Below are 17575 nucleotides of genomic sequence, written 5' to 3' on the forward strand. Positions count from 1 at the left end.
CATGAACCTGTATAGACCTGTAACAGTCAACTGCATGAGGAGTTGGAAAGGTAGTTCAATAAATCAGTAATATCTTTAAAAACTACAAGTCCCTTTCTATCAGCTGTGCACTGTTACGGCCCGTCCACACAGCGGCGTGCGTTGACGCTTGGCGGTGGGCGTGTCTGAAGCTTGGGGATTTTTTGCGACCAACGCGACCAACAACCAATCACATGAATCTCCCGCCCCCGACATACAAAGCAATAGCAATGTTAAAACGAAGTAAACTGGATATAAAATCCCCAAACAGGCGAAAACCTACCAGTTTCACCCACTGTCTCTGCCACCTCCCTCCATGCCTCGCTCCTCCGGTTTGTATCCCGGTAGATGAACAGAGACTGATCATACAGCACCGGGTGATTCACTACCGCTATAATGAATTTTCCCTCAATTTTTTTGAATATGAGGAAATGACCTGCGTAGTCTCTCCCAGCATACACGCGGTTTGATTGGCTAGCGATTGTACTGGTAGATTTGCATAAACGGGATTTCATTGGCTGACGCCTCCGTCGAGGCGTCAAAAGTTGAACATTGCTCAACTTTTGAAGCCAGCAACGCCAGCAACGCTCCACGTCGCTTCCCAAAATGCAGTTCGGCTAAAAGTGACGTCACCCCATTCAAAGTGAATGGGCAGAAGCGTTGGAAGCTTCAACGCACGCCGCTGTGTGGACGGGCCGTTATGGTGTAAATCAGGGTTCATATACTTTTTCACCAATGATTTTCAATGACTTTTCCATGACTTCTCAATGACCTTTACCTCATTTTCCATGACCAAAAAAAAATTACCACTGAAAATGGTTTATTTTAACATGGAACAGGAAAATAAGGTCTGCATATGAAACATGTTGTGCCTATCTAAAACAAATCAAATAGGCTTACTAGCTTCTACACGCTGAAGCAACTGTAGTCAGGGATGCAAACTCATCAGGTATGAAAAAGGTGACAAGGACCCGAGCCCCCCGACCCCACGGAATAACGGCTTTAAAATGAGGAATAACAGATGATTTTAGCAGTCAGAACAACTAAAGCAGCAGGTAATAATAACAGAAACGCCAAAGAGTCACATCTAATACAAATATATAAAAGCATTTATTTTAATTGTGTAGCAGTCAGTTTATAATTCTGGCAGCACTGTTGAGCATTTTGAAAATGTATTTCCATGCCTCTGTGCAAGGCTTAGTCTTTCTATCTTTATAGCCACTGGTGTAAAGTAACTAAGTTCATAAACTCAACAAGTACTATACGTGGGTACAATTTTGAGATACTTGTACTTTATTTAAGTATTTCAATGTTTTGCTACTTCTACTCCTCTACAGTTCAGAGGTACATGGTGTACTTTTCCTCCACTACATGTATTTAATACCTTTACTTACTTCACAGATGTGGATGAATGATGTGAAATATAATCAAGTGTTAAATCAGACTTTAGTTCCACCTGGAGTAAATCCACAAGCTACCCTGCAGTATACAAAGTCATTAAAACTAGCTGCACCTTCACCAGCTTTGAGAACACTTTCATGATCAATCATTATAAAACATATCATATATATTATTCTGAAATGGATCAATCTGCACAAGGACTACTTTTACTGTTGCTACTTTCACTATATTTTGATGAGAATACTTTTATACTTTCACTTGAGTCACATTTTGAATGCAGGACTTTTACTGTAACAGAGTATTCCTACACTCTGGTACTTCTACTTTTACTCAAGAACAAGATCTGAGTACTTCTACTTTGACTCAAGAACAAGATCTGAGTACTTCTACTTTGACTCAAGAACAAGATCTGAGTACTTTTACTTTTACTCAAGTACAATATCTAAGTACTTCTACTTTTACTCAAGTACAAGATCTGAGTACTTCTACTTTTACTCAAGTACAAGATCTGAGTACTTCTACTAAAGTACAAGATCTGAGTACTTCTACTTTTACTCTAGTAAATATCTATACTTATACCACCTCTGTTTATAGCCTATGAAAAAAACTATTAGAAAACGAAGGCTAAAGCTAACGTTAGCAGATAGTGACAATGATATTGCGACAGAAAAACTTTTCAGTTCACATCACGCTCTGCCGCTCTGCCGCTCTGCTCGGAACACCTGAACGGCCCGTTCTAACAGCTGTTCACCAGCGGCTCAGTCTGTGCCACAGTGACTCCGCACAGTTAACGAACACACCGTAGATAATGTAGCTGACCCTCATCCCGGAGCAGCAGAGTTCAGCCGGCCCGACAGGCAAGAAGACTCGAGCACACAGCTCGCGCTTCATATATTAAAAAATAATACCATGCGCGTCATGATGGCACATAACAGCTCGCGACCGCAAATTATTTCGGCAATTAGATAAAATGTAAATTATATTTGACGCAACTTTAGTTACATTTCCATGACTTTTCCAAAACTTTGGGAAAAATATTGTTTTCCATAACTTTTCCAGGGCCTGGAATTTGCATTTTGAATTTCCATGACTTTTCCAGGTTTTCAATGACCGTACGAACCCTGGTAAATACAGCATATCTACTAATTGGATCAAATATAAAAGTCAGCCGAATTAGTGTTGATACTGCAAGGAGACTTATTGTGTGAAAAGAAATGGAAGATGTTGTTTAATTGCTGATATATTTATGATCCACGTCACATATTCAGTTTCGGCGGCATTTCTTCCAGTTTGTCTAGAAGTCTTCTAATCAGGGCTCTATAAATAACTACGGCAGATGTGTAATATTTAATGCAGCCGAACCGTGTATTACAATGCCGTTATGTGATGACTTCCAAAGAGAAAAGCAAGAACACTCGGAATAAAGTATTATGTTTTTTCTTTTTAAATGTTTTCCGATTTCATATCGCATAAACACCATCTCCCGACGTGCATTGCGGCTAAAACATCCAGGATTATGGGTGTAGTTCGATGTTTTAGCCTATCAGAACCTCTGAAAAAAGAAATGTGTCTCTCAGAATCTAAAGAGAAAACCCTATGGGAAAAACACAAAAGCATTGTACACAATTTAAACCAATTAATGTCGTGTAATTAACAAGGATAAACTGATGTTTTTTAGTGGATGAGTACTGCAGATATCACTGTTGAATCATTTGATCATTGGTTTTATTATGAAAACTTCGAGACCGGAAATACTGTTTTCAACCCGTAACTTTACATGGAAGCTGCCGCATATACACGCTCTCCTGACGAAACCTCAAATCATCTTCGTAATATCTATTAAACTATAGATCCTACATATCAACTGGATGTAGATACAGTATACACTATATATATGCACTTCTCGCTAGAAATCTAATCAAAAAGCATTTTAATGGCCAAACTATCCTACAATTTATGATTTTACAGAGAGGGGTATTTGTGAATAAACGACCCTCTGTAACGTTTGCAATCAACGGGAGCACTAGAGGTCAAAAACTTTAAAACGTGATTATAGGCTAAGCGCTTGAACAAATGACCTATTTGGTCGTAATAAGGGCTTGAACAATCGACCTATTTGGTCGTATGAGTTGGAGGACTTGTTGAATTAAAAGTAAATATATAAGTCATCATGAACACAGTTCCGCCCATCAGACAGAGGCCGTTTCTCAATGTCGAGTATACCTGCTGCAGAGCCACTATTTCAAGTATACTACGTCATCGAGTGGCGCCGAATTTAACATGCATTTAAACAGTCTTTCGGCGCCACTCGATGACGTGGTATACTTGAAATAGTGGCTCTGCAGCAGGGTTGCGTTCCGATAATCCAAAAATTAGCTCCTAAATTCTAACCCTATCTCCTATTCCTTGACCTCTGAGTGAAACGTCACGGGGTTATGGGATAGTGGATAGGAGAAATCAAAAGGATTTAGGAGAAGAGACTGCGGTGCTTAGAGAATCCGAATGCACTTTCACTATCCGACGTGTTTATGATGCGCCAGCGGACGTCATGAATGTGCGTCTGCTGCTGTGGGGAAACCATGGAAACTACAGTTTTCTATACAGCGGACTACAACATGGATGTTTAATAAGAACAAGGGACTACTGTAAACTCATCTAGAGACTCTGCACCGTGCTCTGATGCTGTTGTTTTATGCTTTATGAACGTGGACAAGAGAGAAACATATTCTTCATGACCAAAGTTGGAATTGAAATAAAAAAGGAAAGTGAAACTTATGCTCGTCACCCTCTCCCTCCGGTCCACATTAATACAAATGATCCCAATACGTATGATTGTATGAACTATGAACATATCTTAAAATCAATACAAATGTATTTATTATAAACGTTAGTCCTTAACATCTATCACTGTGTATATCACCATTCAAACATCTTTTAAAAGTTGAACAACCCCCACACAGCTCAGTAAAGACTGTGAGATGTTGACTTTATTTGATCATTTCAGTAAAAACTAACGTTCATATTTCTCTTTTTGATTATAATACTGATGAACGTTCAAAACAAAGCACTTTGGCAACTTACCACATACGTTTTAAAATGCTTAATAAGCACCGTAACTTTCATGATATCATTTATCCCATTATCGTTTGTGTCCGTGAACGGCCGACTGTTGAGTGACGGCAAATGCTGCGGCTGCAATGCATTGTGGGGCAGCATTTTCTCCTCTCCTTTCGGTTACGGAGGTCCAGTGGTTCCTAAGCTAAAGGAGGTTATAAAGGAAGTTTGAAACCTCCTTTCCTTTCATTTGGAGAATTGGAACGGCACTTATCATGGCTGCCACTGAGGGACTTCCGGGTCATTTCACTTGGTTAGGAAGGTTCCTAAGCTAAATGGACTATTGGAATGGGCCCCAGGTATGTCACTACCCGATCTGCAGCTCTGCCCGATCTGCAAGTGCGCATGTGCGAGATGGTCCGCCATATTGGACAACTCCGGACGGCAACCCAAGTAGGACAACATTGACACAGTGGCTTTTGGCAAAGCTCAAAAGGAAAACTCGAGAGAGATGAGTTATTGTTATTACAACGTGACTTCACTATTATTTAACAACTCTTTTTATTGGGTTCTTTTATTTGGGGTTAAGTACATTGTCAGAATAAGTGAGGAATGAATTTAACTTCTGTTAGACAGCTATCATATACTGAATACATATTTACTGTGAATGTGTGCAAAAATGTATGGCATATAGCTGTCTAACAGAAGTTAAATTCATTCCTCACTTATTCTGACAATGTACTTAACCCCAAATAAAAGAACCCAATAAAAAGAGTTGTTAAGTAATAGTGAAGTCACTTGTAATAACAACAACTCATCTCTCTCGAGTTTTCCTTTTGAGATTTGCCAAAAGCCACTGTGTCAATATTGTCCTACTTGGGTTGCCGTCCGGAGTTGTCCAATATGGCGGACCATCTCGCACATGCGCACTGCAGATCGGGCAGAGCTGCAGATCGGGTAGTGACAAGGTATACTCGACATTGAGAAACGGCCACTGTGCTGCTGTGCCTCCTGTCATCATTAATGGACGTCTCTTTAAAATGACTGCTCAGAGGAGAGGATTTCTCCTTTCTCTAAACGCCTGCTACTTCTACTCCTCTCTCCTCGCTTCCCCTCCTCGACTCCTCCGCTCGCATCTCCTGTGGGCGGGACTAACACGCGAGGATGGGAGTCGAGGAGAGTAGTCGAGGAGGAGGAAATTAGAAATGAGAAAGGTCTTTGGTTACGGTCCCTTTGATTCACTTTAAAATATCTTCAAGAAAAGTATTTCAATCCGAGCCAAATTTGTAAACTAATTACTCAATTGCAACAATACACACAACTTGATTTGTTCTTAAAACATAGCTGAATTCTCCCTATTTGTATCATCAGAAGGAAACAGCAATCACACAGGTGGCACTGCCAAACCTGCACCTGCTGGTGGGCCCTTGGACATGGGGACAGACTCCCCAAACCTCATCTGGAGGGTGCTGCTGGACGGCCGGATTGGCCCCGATGAGCTACTCATCAACATCTCAACCAATCAGCTGCTGACGGAGGGAGACAGTTTGTTCTCGTCAGAGGTGGGACCAGCGGAGGAGGACCTGATAAGCCTGGAGCATGATGGCCCGTTTGGTGTCAACGAGACACTGGAGTTTACTCTGGGTCGCAAACGCAATGAGAGCGTAGACAGTTCCTTCCAGAACAAAACAGTGCAGAGTAATGGGAGGACCTCCAGCCGCTCCAACAGAACGAGGTAATCCAACAGAACACAGGTAAAGGAGCATCAAGTAGATATTGTGGGGCAGCTGTGAGGTTAGTAGTTTGTCCCTGCAGTCAACATGTCGATATGTCCTTGGGCAAGATACTTAACCTCAAATTGCTACCTGTAGCATGGCTAACGTTGTGTTTGAAATGTGAATGTAATGGCGCGTTTCCACTACAGCGCGGAGCCCCGTTTAAGAGGGCTGTGACGTCAGCGGCCCGCTTTTGGTTGCGTTTCCACTTGGCCTAGTACTGGCTAGCGGGTCCTAATTCACAGTTTTTCTGGCCCCATAAAATCGGGGTTCTAGGGCCAGGAACAACCAGGCTGTGACGTCACTCTCGACTGCTGATTGGTTAGAGAGAATCGTCGCAATATATGCGACGCGTCGACGCATACGAGGTAGTAGCAGATACAGCCAGGTAGCGCTTTGCTAACATGGCAACATAAGGATATTTGGCGTTTGTAATAGCTTTGGCTTGGTCTGAACTTTTTGCGAGTGGTGGAGGCTTAAATGCTAGTGGAAGTTGGGTTTGCACTTCAGTCTTTTGGTACCGGTGATATTCACGTTCGGGTGATGCCTTTTCAAATGAGTGTGCAAGTTTGATGTATTGCCAGCCGCGTAACCAATTTTAGTTGAACAATGCCGACAAACAGCATTGGTTCGGTCCACCTGTCTTTGTCCGTCATCCTTGTACGTAACTACGAAACCAAAATGTTCCCAAACCGGAGACTTCAATGATGCTGGAGGATTTTCGAGCTCAACTTTATCTGCGTTCACCATCTCGACAGTTCCTCAAATTACTGACTACATTTGAACGCATCCCTGTGACCAGCTCTCATAGTATGCCTCTCGTCCAATGAAATGACTTACTCGCTCTATGACGCGTTGAATACAATGTGAGCAAATTACTCTGAATGCTGCGACGCAGCACCTGAGATTACTTCCAAGAAGTTTTTCACGTTCTCAATTGTTTACGTTTAACGTTATATTCGTTCGGTACACTTCGGAACACACGTGTACCGAACCGAAGGGCCCGTACCGAATAATTTTGGTACGGGTACGTGTACCGTTACACCCATAATATGCACGCAAAATCTGACTTCTGCGTACCTATTGCACGCATTTCCAATGTGTAAATGTCATGTCATTTTTACGCAGACTGAAGACAGTGGGTTGATATAAACAAAAGTAAAACGTGCCATAAGAGAACTTTTAGCAGCTGGGACAAAGGAACAAGGCCTGACATCCCCCACAGAACAGACCCCTCTGAAGACTCAGACCATATGGAAGACATGGTGAAGCTCTAAGTGGAATCCTTGTCGACCCAAACAGTCCGGAAGAAAGCAAAGGAAACGTTGGAAGCATTGGTCATTGATGGAAACGTTGTTAATAGATAGGTCTTGGTGCAGCCATGTTTTCATAAAGTACATTAAAGAGCAACTTGCAGGTTGTTGTTTTTACTAAATGTATGCTTAACCTTGTCTGAAAATTACAATTAAAAAAGTTAATGCGGGATTTGATATGTTTTACAAGACATAAGGGCAGGAATTCAGAGGGAAAGTAGCCGTTTTGAGCTCTGCTACTAAAAACAATTTTTTTTAACGTCAAACGCGTCATATTACGTCACACAGGGGAGCAACTTTCTCGGACTCCTTCTCTGCCCAATTCACGGTAGTAGTTTGTAGTTGGTTTGAGTGGTTGTGATTCAGTGGTATTTTTTCGGTAATTTTACATTGCATTTCACCATTTTTAATCATGGTGAGCTATTGTGTTTGTGCAGGTTGCACAAACCCCAGCCTGTCATGACATCGAGTCCACAGTTTCCCTAAAAGGAAAAGGACCGGAGCCAGCTTTCGTTCCTGGGTGCGTTTTGTGCAGGCGAAGAGACGGGACGAAAAACGCGGTCGTTTGTGGCGCTCATTTTAGACAGGAGGATTATGAGGCAAGTGATCTGATGGAGTTCAGGATGGGATATCGAAGCCAGGACCGTGTGAGGCTGATAGCTAGTGCGGTTCTATCAATACACCCAGCTTCTTTATCAGCTCCGCTAGCAGCAGCAGCATCCACCTCCCCTGCAGCACATACTCTCCACAGCTGAGGCTGAGGCTGGCATTTCCCACACAAGCACCTATCAAACAAAACGTTTATCAGGAAACCGTATTACATCCTCCCTTCAGTCCTCTCTCTCTCCCCTTCGGTACAGCACCGTAAGACATAGTGTGGAGTTGCATTAGGTAACGCGAGATACGGCTGATACTTGCGCATTAGTTTCTGTTATGAATCAGTATAAACAGTCCTGCCAGTAACGTTACTATATTATCAATACTACTTTAGTTATAGCCTGATATATGTTAGCTAACTTTACGATGTTGTGATATGACCGACGTTAGCTAACATTAACTGTAGCTAACGCCGGTCACTCACCAAGACAGCTGCCCCCGGAGTTGGGGACTGGCTTCAGTAGAAGCTGCAGCAAACTTTTCCGAGTTTTACGGGGCGTGGTTTGCAATTCGCGCAGCCAATCAGAAATGGGAACCTTTTTCTCCCATGAAAGTACCTGCTCTCTAGCAGGGACTAAAAAGGGGGTGAAAAAGTTCTCATTAACTAAGTTCTAGTTCCGGATTTTTTTGGAGTGAACGCAACATTTCAAGAACTATCGGAACTATACTGGCAGGGCTCGACATTAAGGACTGCCCGATGGCCCGGGGCCATCTAGTATTTAGCTCGGGCAATGAAGCCTCACCTGCTGGTTGTCCGATCGGGCAATCTATTCTTTCACACACACATATGGGTTTTGGGCCGAGGGCGACACCGTACTTCCGGTATCCACCATTTCACGCGAGGTGCAAGCAGAATATCATAGTCTATTGCCTTAATCAATATAGTCAACTCTAAAATACCACATATATGCATTGGCATGATAATAATTATTGTGACAAGTGGGGTATTCACCTGGTGTTTCCAGAAGATAGACGTAGATGCTGCCAAAATCGACCGAAGGCCACTTTCAAGAGTCGTTTTTCCATACATCTGCAGGCAGTCTGTAAGGGCAATCGGACAACCCACACAGCTCTAGTTTATGCTGGTAACGACCTAGAGCACACCCCTCAAGTCCAGAGATGTAATCCGAAAACATGCAGCGATTTCTTCGGTCGTTAATTCAGAAAAAAAACCTAGTGCGCTCTGCCTGGCTACATTACCTAGCTGTTTATATTAGCACCTCCAGGATATTGGCACCTCCAGGAAAATGGCGTATTTCTATATAGATATATGGCGCGCGTTGCATTGTGGGTAGCTCGTGACGTCACTGTGTGTGAAAGAATTATTCCAGTATCATGCAGCTCGCGGATCCAGTAATGAGTGACCCAACAGTAAAACTAAACATATCTATAACTAGTTTAGGTAGTTTGAGAGGTAATTAAAATAGCTACGTGTGATATTCTAACCTGAAGTGTGTGTTTTGTCCGCTCACCGCTGCATGTGATTATGCAGAGCTGCGTGTCGACTCGTCAGCAGCAGCTGATCTCTCTCTCCCGTCAGATTAGACTCGCGTTTATGTCCATATCGATCAGATCCAGCTAGTTCTAGTTAATGATATGACTACCTGCTTATTAAAAGACACCTAAACAATAAGTGTCGCTATGCAACTGGGTGAGGCCACAAAGTATATCGCAGCATTTGTTTACATGCCCACCGGAACCCCGAGGCTAGGGTTGCCAACTTCCAGAAATGGAGAAACGGGACACATGCATGTGTCCCCCGCGCCCGTGCGCGTGAAGATTTTCTGGCGGATTTAGTTACTTTTTTTTATTACTTTATTAAGGTTTAGGGTTAGGGTTATGTTATTTAATTATTTTGGGGGAGCCAGCCCCTAGAGTTCGAAAATGTTTTTGGGGGTCAAATCCCCCAAAACCCTCAAAATGTCAAAGTTGCTGCATGTGAGGTATAACATCACATGCAGCAGCTTTGTCTTGTTCTGCAGTTGAACTGCCGAAGAATTTAGTTATATTTGATGCACCTTTATTTTGTGTTGCTCGCTTGTGCATTTCTGTGCCAGCATGCTGTTTCAGGTCGTTTTCTCCACCGTGACCTATTGAAAACTCCCTTCGACACAAGGTGCAGAAGACCCGAGACAGATCTCCACTAACGGGCTTTACCCAACTGTGTTGTTCTTCCCACTGTTTGTTGTAAGACACAATTATTTTCTTTTTAGAAGGGCCAGGGCCCAGAACCACATCCTCTCTCTCTTCTCCTCTTTCATTATCACCTCCTCCACCGGCAGCGCTCATTTCCCCACACGACTGAACAGGCCATGGGAGCCTGCCTGCAGACCTCCAATCTCAGGACAGTTCCGGTGCAGGCTGCCAGTGGAGGTGTCCTGAGAGTGGAGGTCTGCACCGGAACTGTCCTGAGAGTGGAGGTCTGCAGGCAGACCCCTCTCGAACAGGCTGACATGCCACACAAACAATGATGCGGCCCAGCGGAGAAAATCTCACACACACACGTGCGAGCATTGTGCCTGCCCTGTCAACTGAGCGGTCCTTGCGCTCTTCCCGCATAGAGCACACAAACACACAGGCACGCAGCCAGACACACTGCATTGTGCGCAAACAGAAACATATTTTTTATTTTTCCCTTTGCACGGGAGTCCGGGACAAACAAAGTCTCGTACGGGACACGCCCCTTTTGGCTCAAATACGGGACATCCCGGCTAATACGGGACGGTTGGCAACCCTACCCGAGGCATTACCAACAGATCAACGCACAATCAACCCACACAGGACATCTCTTTCTCCACATTAAGTGTTAGACATTAGAATTGACTATTCTTGTCCGTCACATACAGTAGCGTGGCGTGGGGAAAAAAATAGGGGAAGCCAATAATACGTCCTTTCTTTTGGGTCGGGGGTGTGGTGGTCAATGTAATAACGTAACCAGATGAGTGATTACAGCACCCGGTATCATTTTACACACATTTGTATCAGATGCAGGACTTACACACGCCTGTTATCTAACCGACAGGTCCGCACGCACTCTCCAGCCGAAACTCTAATAAGCATTCATTCACAAACTAAATCAGGAGACCTTTCACGTTTTACGTCCGATTCACTCCTTTTTTCCTTGCTGTACACAGCTCCAGTTTGGGCATTGGCCTGTCATCAGATTGTATTTGTTGTTGCTGCTGTAGCGGAAGTTTAGTACAATTATTTTTGATGAAATACTCCAAATCTCCACCCTCCATAATTGCACTTGCTTCAGTTGCTTGCTACTTTCTAACGGCGGTGAGAGTGATGCAGTGACGCTATCTATCTTCTATCGATTAGATTTATGATTCAAAAATTATAAAAGTAGGGTAGACATGTGGATATTATCCGACTGAACAAAACTTGCATTTATCTAACAGGTTCGTTTTCCACTGACCTTATTTCGAGCTATTTTCCTAAATCCTATGGAGAAATCCCATTGCTTTTTTGTCGAGGGAAACCGAGAGCAGCTTACTTCCGGATTTTAGGACGCGTCACTGCAACACTAAGTTGATGCGATTTGATTGGATTGTGAGGCAAGGGAAGCCAGCCGCCTCTGGCTTCCCTTGGCATGGCCCTGACCAATCACAGGTTGGCAGGGGCATCACGTGAGCCTCATCTGATTGGTCAATCCCTCCATTTTTTTTCACCAAGGGAAGCCAGATTCGGCTGGCCTCCTCTCGCAACAGTGAGTGCAATCTACTGTTTCACCATAACATCTACAGGGGCGCTGTTTGTTTCACTCTTTGTAAAATACTCAATGAGAATGCGGGAGAGACGGGCCGGCAGCAACACACAGCAAAAGAGAATTATCGAAACAAAACAAAGTGTTTTTATTTATTTATTTAAATTATAACTACAATCCGAAAAAACAGGGAAAGCCTGGCTTCCCTTGGCCTCCGGGAGAAAACGCCACTGGTCACATACTCTTCTTGTCTGTCACATAAGTGGCGCAACTGAAGCGGTATTGCGCTAAAGGGAAATTATTTTGACCGGACATTTTGACCGAAGAGATTTAGATTTGCCGGCTAACGGGAACTCTGACCTCGCCATTTTGTGTGCTTCGCGGATGCGCTCGGCTCCTCTCGACTGCTGCTCGGGTCTGCTCGGTCAGCTTCCGGATGAGGAGGCATTCGTTCGACCAACTTACAGTAGATAACATTACAAACATTTTTAACAGGGGCCATAATAGTGTATAATGTTTGTTTTGGCGGTTATAACAGAATGTAATGTGTTCTACTTTTTTACATCTGGGAAGGCATTTGCCTTCATCAGATGGAAAGTGTCTTGACCAACAACTTAAGTATTTCTTATAGCTATGCAGGGCATGCAAGCGAGCAAACACAAAACAAACAAGTGAAATGAAGAATAAAATTGAAATTGTACAATATAATATTGTGGTGGTTCACCTTATAATTCAGTCTAGAGAATGCACCAGACAGCATCTAAGACCTGCAAACATCTAAATGTTCTAGGGGGAGGCCCCCCAAACCCTTCGTGAGTCATTTCGTCCACGCGCATTTTTCAGGGCAATCTCTATTGGGCTCAGGGCCATCTGTAAATTAGCTTAGATGGCCCACAAGAGGGCCCAAAATCCTTAATGTCATGCACCTACTGGGAAAAGTACTCCGGTGTGAAAGCGTCTAATAGCAGCAACTCAACAGCGGGGAAAATGTCTGACTTTTTTTGCCGTCTGCGAGGAAAATAAATGGGGCTCAGAGCCTCAGAATACTGAAATCTGTATTTTTTAAATCTTTTTTTCCTTCTAATTTGTTATTATTTACATTGCTTTTAAAATCATTCTGTGTGACATGAAAAAAATGGGGAAATCGTGTTGGTGAACACGAATCAATAGATTAATTTTGTGACTATAACACGAAATGCCGTGAGACTGGGTTGGTGCACTAGACAAAGCTGGGAGACAAGCAGATGGAAAGGTAGTAAAGGAGTGAAACAGGTAGTCTAATGTTCCGCAACGCCGATGTAAGGGGATGGAAACAAACAGACAGACAGTTAAGCAGGTAAGCTTATAGATATACAATGGTTAGGGTTAGACAGTCAGGGAGCTGGGTAGAAAGAGCAGTAACAAAACAGACAGTAGGGCAGACAGATAGGCTAATATACGGGTAGGCAGGTAAATAAACAGACTGTAAAAGGGACGGACAGAGACATAAATCAAAGGATGTAAGAGCGGCAGGTAAATATACAGGATGTAGGGCAGACGGACAGAAGGACAGACAGACAGACAGGTCTTCGATTAATCATATTCATAACTCACATAGGCTCGCCAGCAGCTATAAAACAGGGGATGACACGCCCTGTCCTCTGAGACTCTGAGAGGAGAGGAAACGAGCAGAGCAGAGGAGCACAGAGGGGAGGAGGAGGGTGAGGTTGGAGAGTATAGCTACACTTAGAAAACAAATTGAAGAAGTGAAAAATATGATGCAAAGGGGAGGAAAGTTTGCTGTCAGGCTGTAGTAACCTCTGGGGAGAAAATAATGTGCAGGAATCAGTCTGGCTTACATGGAGGGATGCCGGCGAGGAATAACTCAAAGTGATTTTCAAATAAACGTCTGGCGGAGGCAGAGGGATCGACCGGTGTTATGACAAGAATGTGCATGTGACTTTTATGTGACGGGATGAAAAAAGCAAAGTGCGTCTGGCCGTCTGCTAGGATGCAGGCTGTGAATCAGCTGTCAGTCTCAGCGTATGAGTGTGTTTGAGGGTCTGCACGACTGAGTATCCTTAAATGAATAATAATATATCACTGAAAATAGATTTGTTTCAAAATCGCTTGTTTTGAAAAGGATTGGGGATTAAGTGCTCTTACAATTTATCTTATTACCAAAACAAAAATAATACAAATGTATATAGAAACATGTGTGTGTTCGTTTGTGTCTGTGTTTGACAGGGGGAATCAAAGGATCTTCCAGAAGAACCTGAAGCTGAGTGCAGCTGATATGTACCGCTGGAAGCTCTCCTCTCAGGAGCCCTGCAGCATGACCTGTTCTATAGGTACATTTGAACACACAAACACAAGTTGCAAATCCATGACATCTTATCAAACTTTGAACCCAACAGACTGCACAACCAGTTGCCCTATCACTTAGGTATAGAGTTTCTGCTCCGCCCCTGACTAACAGGGTGCTTTCCCAGCCTTCCCGTTACAGCTGAACATCCGTTTTTCTGTTTTACAATGGCGTCGGTTAGCAACCAGGAAGTGACACCAGTAATGACAAACAGATGAGAATGCTGCATAAAGTGTAAATAACATGTTAGCGGGACATTACGGAGCTCACGAGTCCGCCCTGTGAGGCATGAAGCGCTCTTCATGCCTCACAGGGCGAACAGTGTGAGGTGGGTTTACTGGTGTCATTTCCCCTTACATTTCAGGGCACAGCACTTTCTTGACATGACTGGATACAATTTTAACTGAACCTTCCAACAGTAAATGCTTAGCTGGCAGAGGGTGTGCCTATTGTTATATATCTATGGGCGTGCCAACTTGCCAATTTGTCTCCAGATTTAGTGACGTCAATAGCCCCCGGAAGAAAAACATGGAAAAAGACAAATCTATGACGAAGCGTTCTGGGGCAGCATAGACACGTCTTTTCTGTGTTAGAGTTGTACTCGCTATAGAGGGTGTACTTTGAGGGTTTGTGACTTTGCAGACCGTTTACATACAGAAAAAGCTACATAACACCAAGCGGCAAACTCTGGGGCAGAGCCGGGAAGCCCATAGGAAGTGCCACAAACTGCAGTTCATCTAGTGGCTGGTAGGAGCAGGCTGCAGAAAGGAGCAATTTCCATAGACCCCCATGTTAAAATGCCCACATTTACAGTAGAAATAAACATGTTTCTACCCCTGGATGCAATACAACTTATTCTGGATATAGTTAGATTCCACCTTCATGATAATGGATTGGTGAGTGAGTTTTATTTATAACGCATCCCTTTTAGTTATATTAGGTCTTAACGTTTTTGCATAAATTAGGGCGTGGTCACATTGAGTGACAGCTCTCTGCGGTGACTGCTGCTTCTAGCTTTCTGTCCCTCTGCTAGCTCCGTTAGCTATGTTAGCTCCAGGGTGCTGCAGGGGCTCAGATGCTCGGCTGATCCGGGGAACACAACTTGAACTCGGACGTGTTTGTTGTGTTGGTGCCTGGTAGAGTATTCTTCATTTAAATATCTGACTTATCTTATGGCTCTGCGGTTAAAACAGACCGTCCCTGAATGCAGTTTCTTCGGTAAGTGAAATTCAAGCACTTTATTTCTTACTGGTCTTTTTATTCAGCTAACGAGGGAGTGGAAGTTACATCTGTGCTAACAATGCTATCCGTAGCATAGCAGTTAAAACATAATAGAGAAGTGTAAAACATTAAGAAGGATTATACTGTAGAACAAAAGGCTTCTGTGTGAGGTTGGTAAAATAAGGTCATCCTCGAACATTAGTCAGTTTGCTAGTTAACTGTATGCATTGTTATTGTTAATTTAAATTCGCTATGCATGACGATGCAGACAGCTACAGTAGTGTTGAAGAGCAGCGTACTGTACATGAGATTAACCTCACTATAGATATTGCAATATGGTTTGTTAAGCTGGAGTTGATTATTGAAGTTTACTGGTTAACGTTACCATCATAATAAACAAACAAACCCAAACATTGTTGTTTTTATTAATATTATTACCAATACTTACTAAGCATTTTATTATCATTACACTGGAGAAACCGACTTATTGTGGCAGCAGAACGTGAACATGTAACTTAATGCCTGCATTTATGGACGAAAAATAGCGTAGTCAATGCTTTAGGGACAAGGAAATCATTTGTTTAAATATTAGATATGACGTTATGTGTGCTTCTTTGACAATTAAGCATATTCATTGCATTACATTTGTTAAAGATGTTTGTCTTTTACCCTTACGTGTGTGTTACAAATGCATGTGAATGTGGCATAGGACATATATTTGACTGTCTCATGAAAAACTATTCCAAAGTAATAGTAAAATAAAAAGGAAACCCCAACCATACAATAATACACAATCCAACTGATAAGATACAGTAAGGGCTGTGATATCCAGCACTTTTTTAAAAAGGATAATCAAAAAGATTATCACATGACGTTTACTAGGGCTGTACCCGAATATCCAAATATATATATATGTGCTTACCCTGTTGCTGCTTTGTACAACTGAATTTCCCCTCGGGGACGGGGATTAATAAAGGTTCATCTTATCTTATCTTATCTTATTCGGTCGTTGGCCTACTATTCGGGTTTCAATTTCGTTATTCGGATATTCGTTTTTTTTTTTACTTTATAGACTTAGGTCGCATTCACACCAGCCTTGTATAGTCCGGTTGAATCTAACCCTGGTGCGTTTACCCGCTTGGTGCGGTTTGTTTGGTTCGGTGTGAACACAGTCCGAGACCTCTGAAGTGAACTATACAATAGTGATGCTCGAAGAGCCGGCTCTTTTAAGTGAACGACGGGAGCCGGCTCGCGCCCGTGAACAAGCCGTTTTTTGGTAAGTAATACAAGACAGAATGATATGATGATCTCCGCGCTACGGGTGTTCCGTGCATGCTTGCAGTGCAGAGTCCTGCACAGGTCTGATTTTCAAGACCCGCTCCCGCCCCGAACCCGCATAATTTATGAGCAGTGAAAACATGCAATTATTAACACACGCAGTTGTGTACAGGTTGGCTCTACAAGTATGGGTTGTTAGTTATTTTCTCCATCTAGGATGTTACCAAAAGCCTCCCAGACGTTGGGATTTCGCTCTTGAGGAAGAGACAATGCTGTATCCTCCGCTAGAGAGCTTCGCCTCAGCCATTTAGAATGTGTCGCACTCAGCAGCAGTTTGCGGTGCAGAGGTTAGGATTATGTGCGGTCCCGTGGGGGAGAGGTCTGAGGATTTAAATATAAAATTGAATTATTATTATTTTAATATATTTATTATGCAACACCCGCGACCCGACGCGCATCTTCTTTGTTTTACCCAGAACCGAACCCGAAAACTAATGTTTGAAAAAATACCACCCGCAAATCACTTTTTTTTGTGGGTCACCCATCGGGTAGTACCCGCGTGACATGTAATATCCAAGGATTAAAGATTGTTGGATGCTGCTGTTTTGCACATTGCAATACATTTATTTTTATTATGTTTTGTTTATGATTAGAGACGGTTGGATGCTGCTGTTTTGAGCATTGCAATATATGTATTTATGATTATCTTTAGCTGCTGCTGTCTTTTTTTCTTTAGTTAATACTGAAATAGAGCCCTGCTGTTTTGTTAGGGCTTTTTCTTTAAGTACAATTTTAAAATGTTGAT

General features: G+C 42.9%; 1 protein-coding gene across 5 annotated transcripts in view; it reads left to right on the forward strand.

Annotated features, from left to right (window-relative positions):
* Positions 1 to 17575, forward strand: part of adamtsl2 (ADAMTS-like 2) — a 73306-nt gene that overhangs the window by 34791 nt on the left and 20940 nt on the right. For all 5 annotated transcript variants that reach the window (XM_034230258.1, XM_034230259.1, XM_034230261.1 and 2 more), the window contains 2 exons: positions 5845 to 6208; positions 14154 to 14257. In XM_034230258.1, the coding sequence (XP_034086149.1) occupies positions 5845 to 6208; positions 14154 to 14257 (468 nt within the window). The remainder of the gene's footprint in view (positions 1 to 5844; positions 6209 to 14153; positions 14258 to 17575) is intronic.

Source organism: Gymnodraco acuticeps, unplaced genomic scaffold, assembly GCF_902827175.1.
Source record: "Gymnodraco acuticeps unplaced genomic scaffold, fGymAcu1.1, whole genome shotgun sequence".
NCBI lineage: Eukaryota > Metazoa > Chordata > Actinopteri > Perciformes > Bathydraconidae > Gymnodraco > Gymnodraco acuticeps.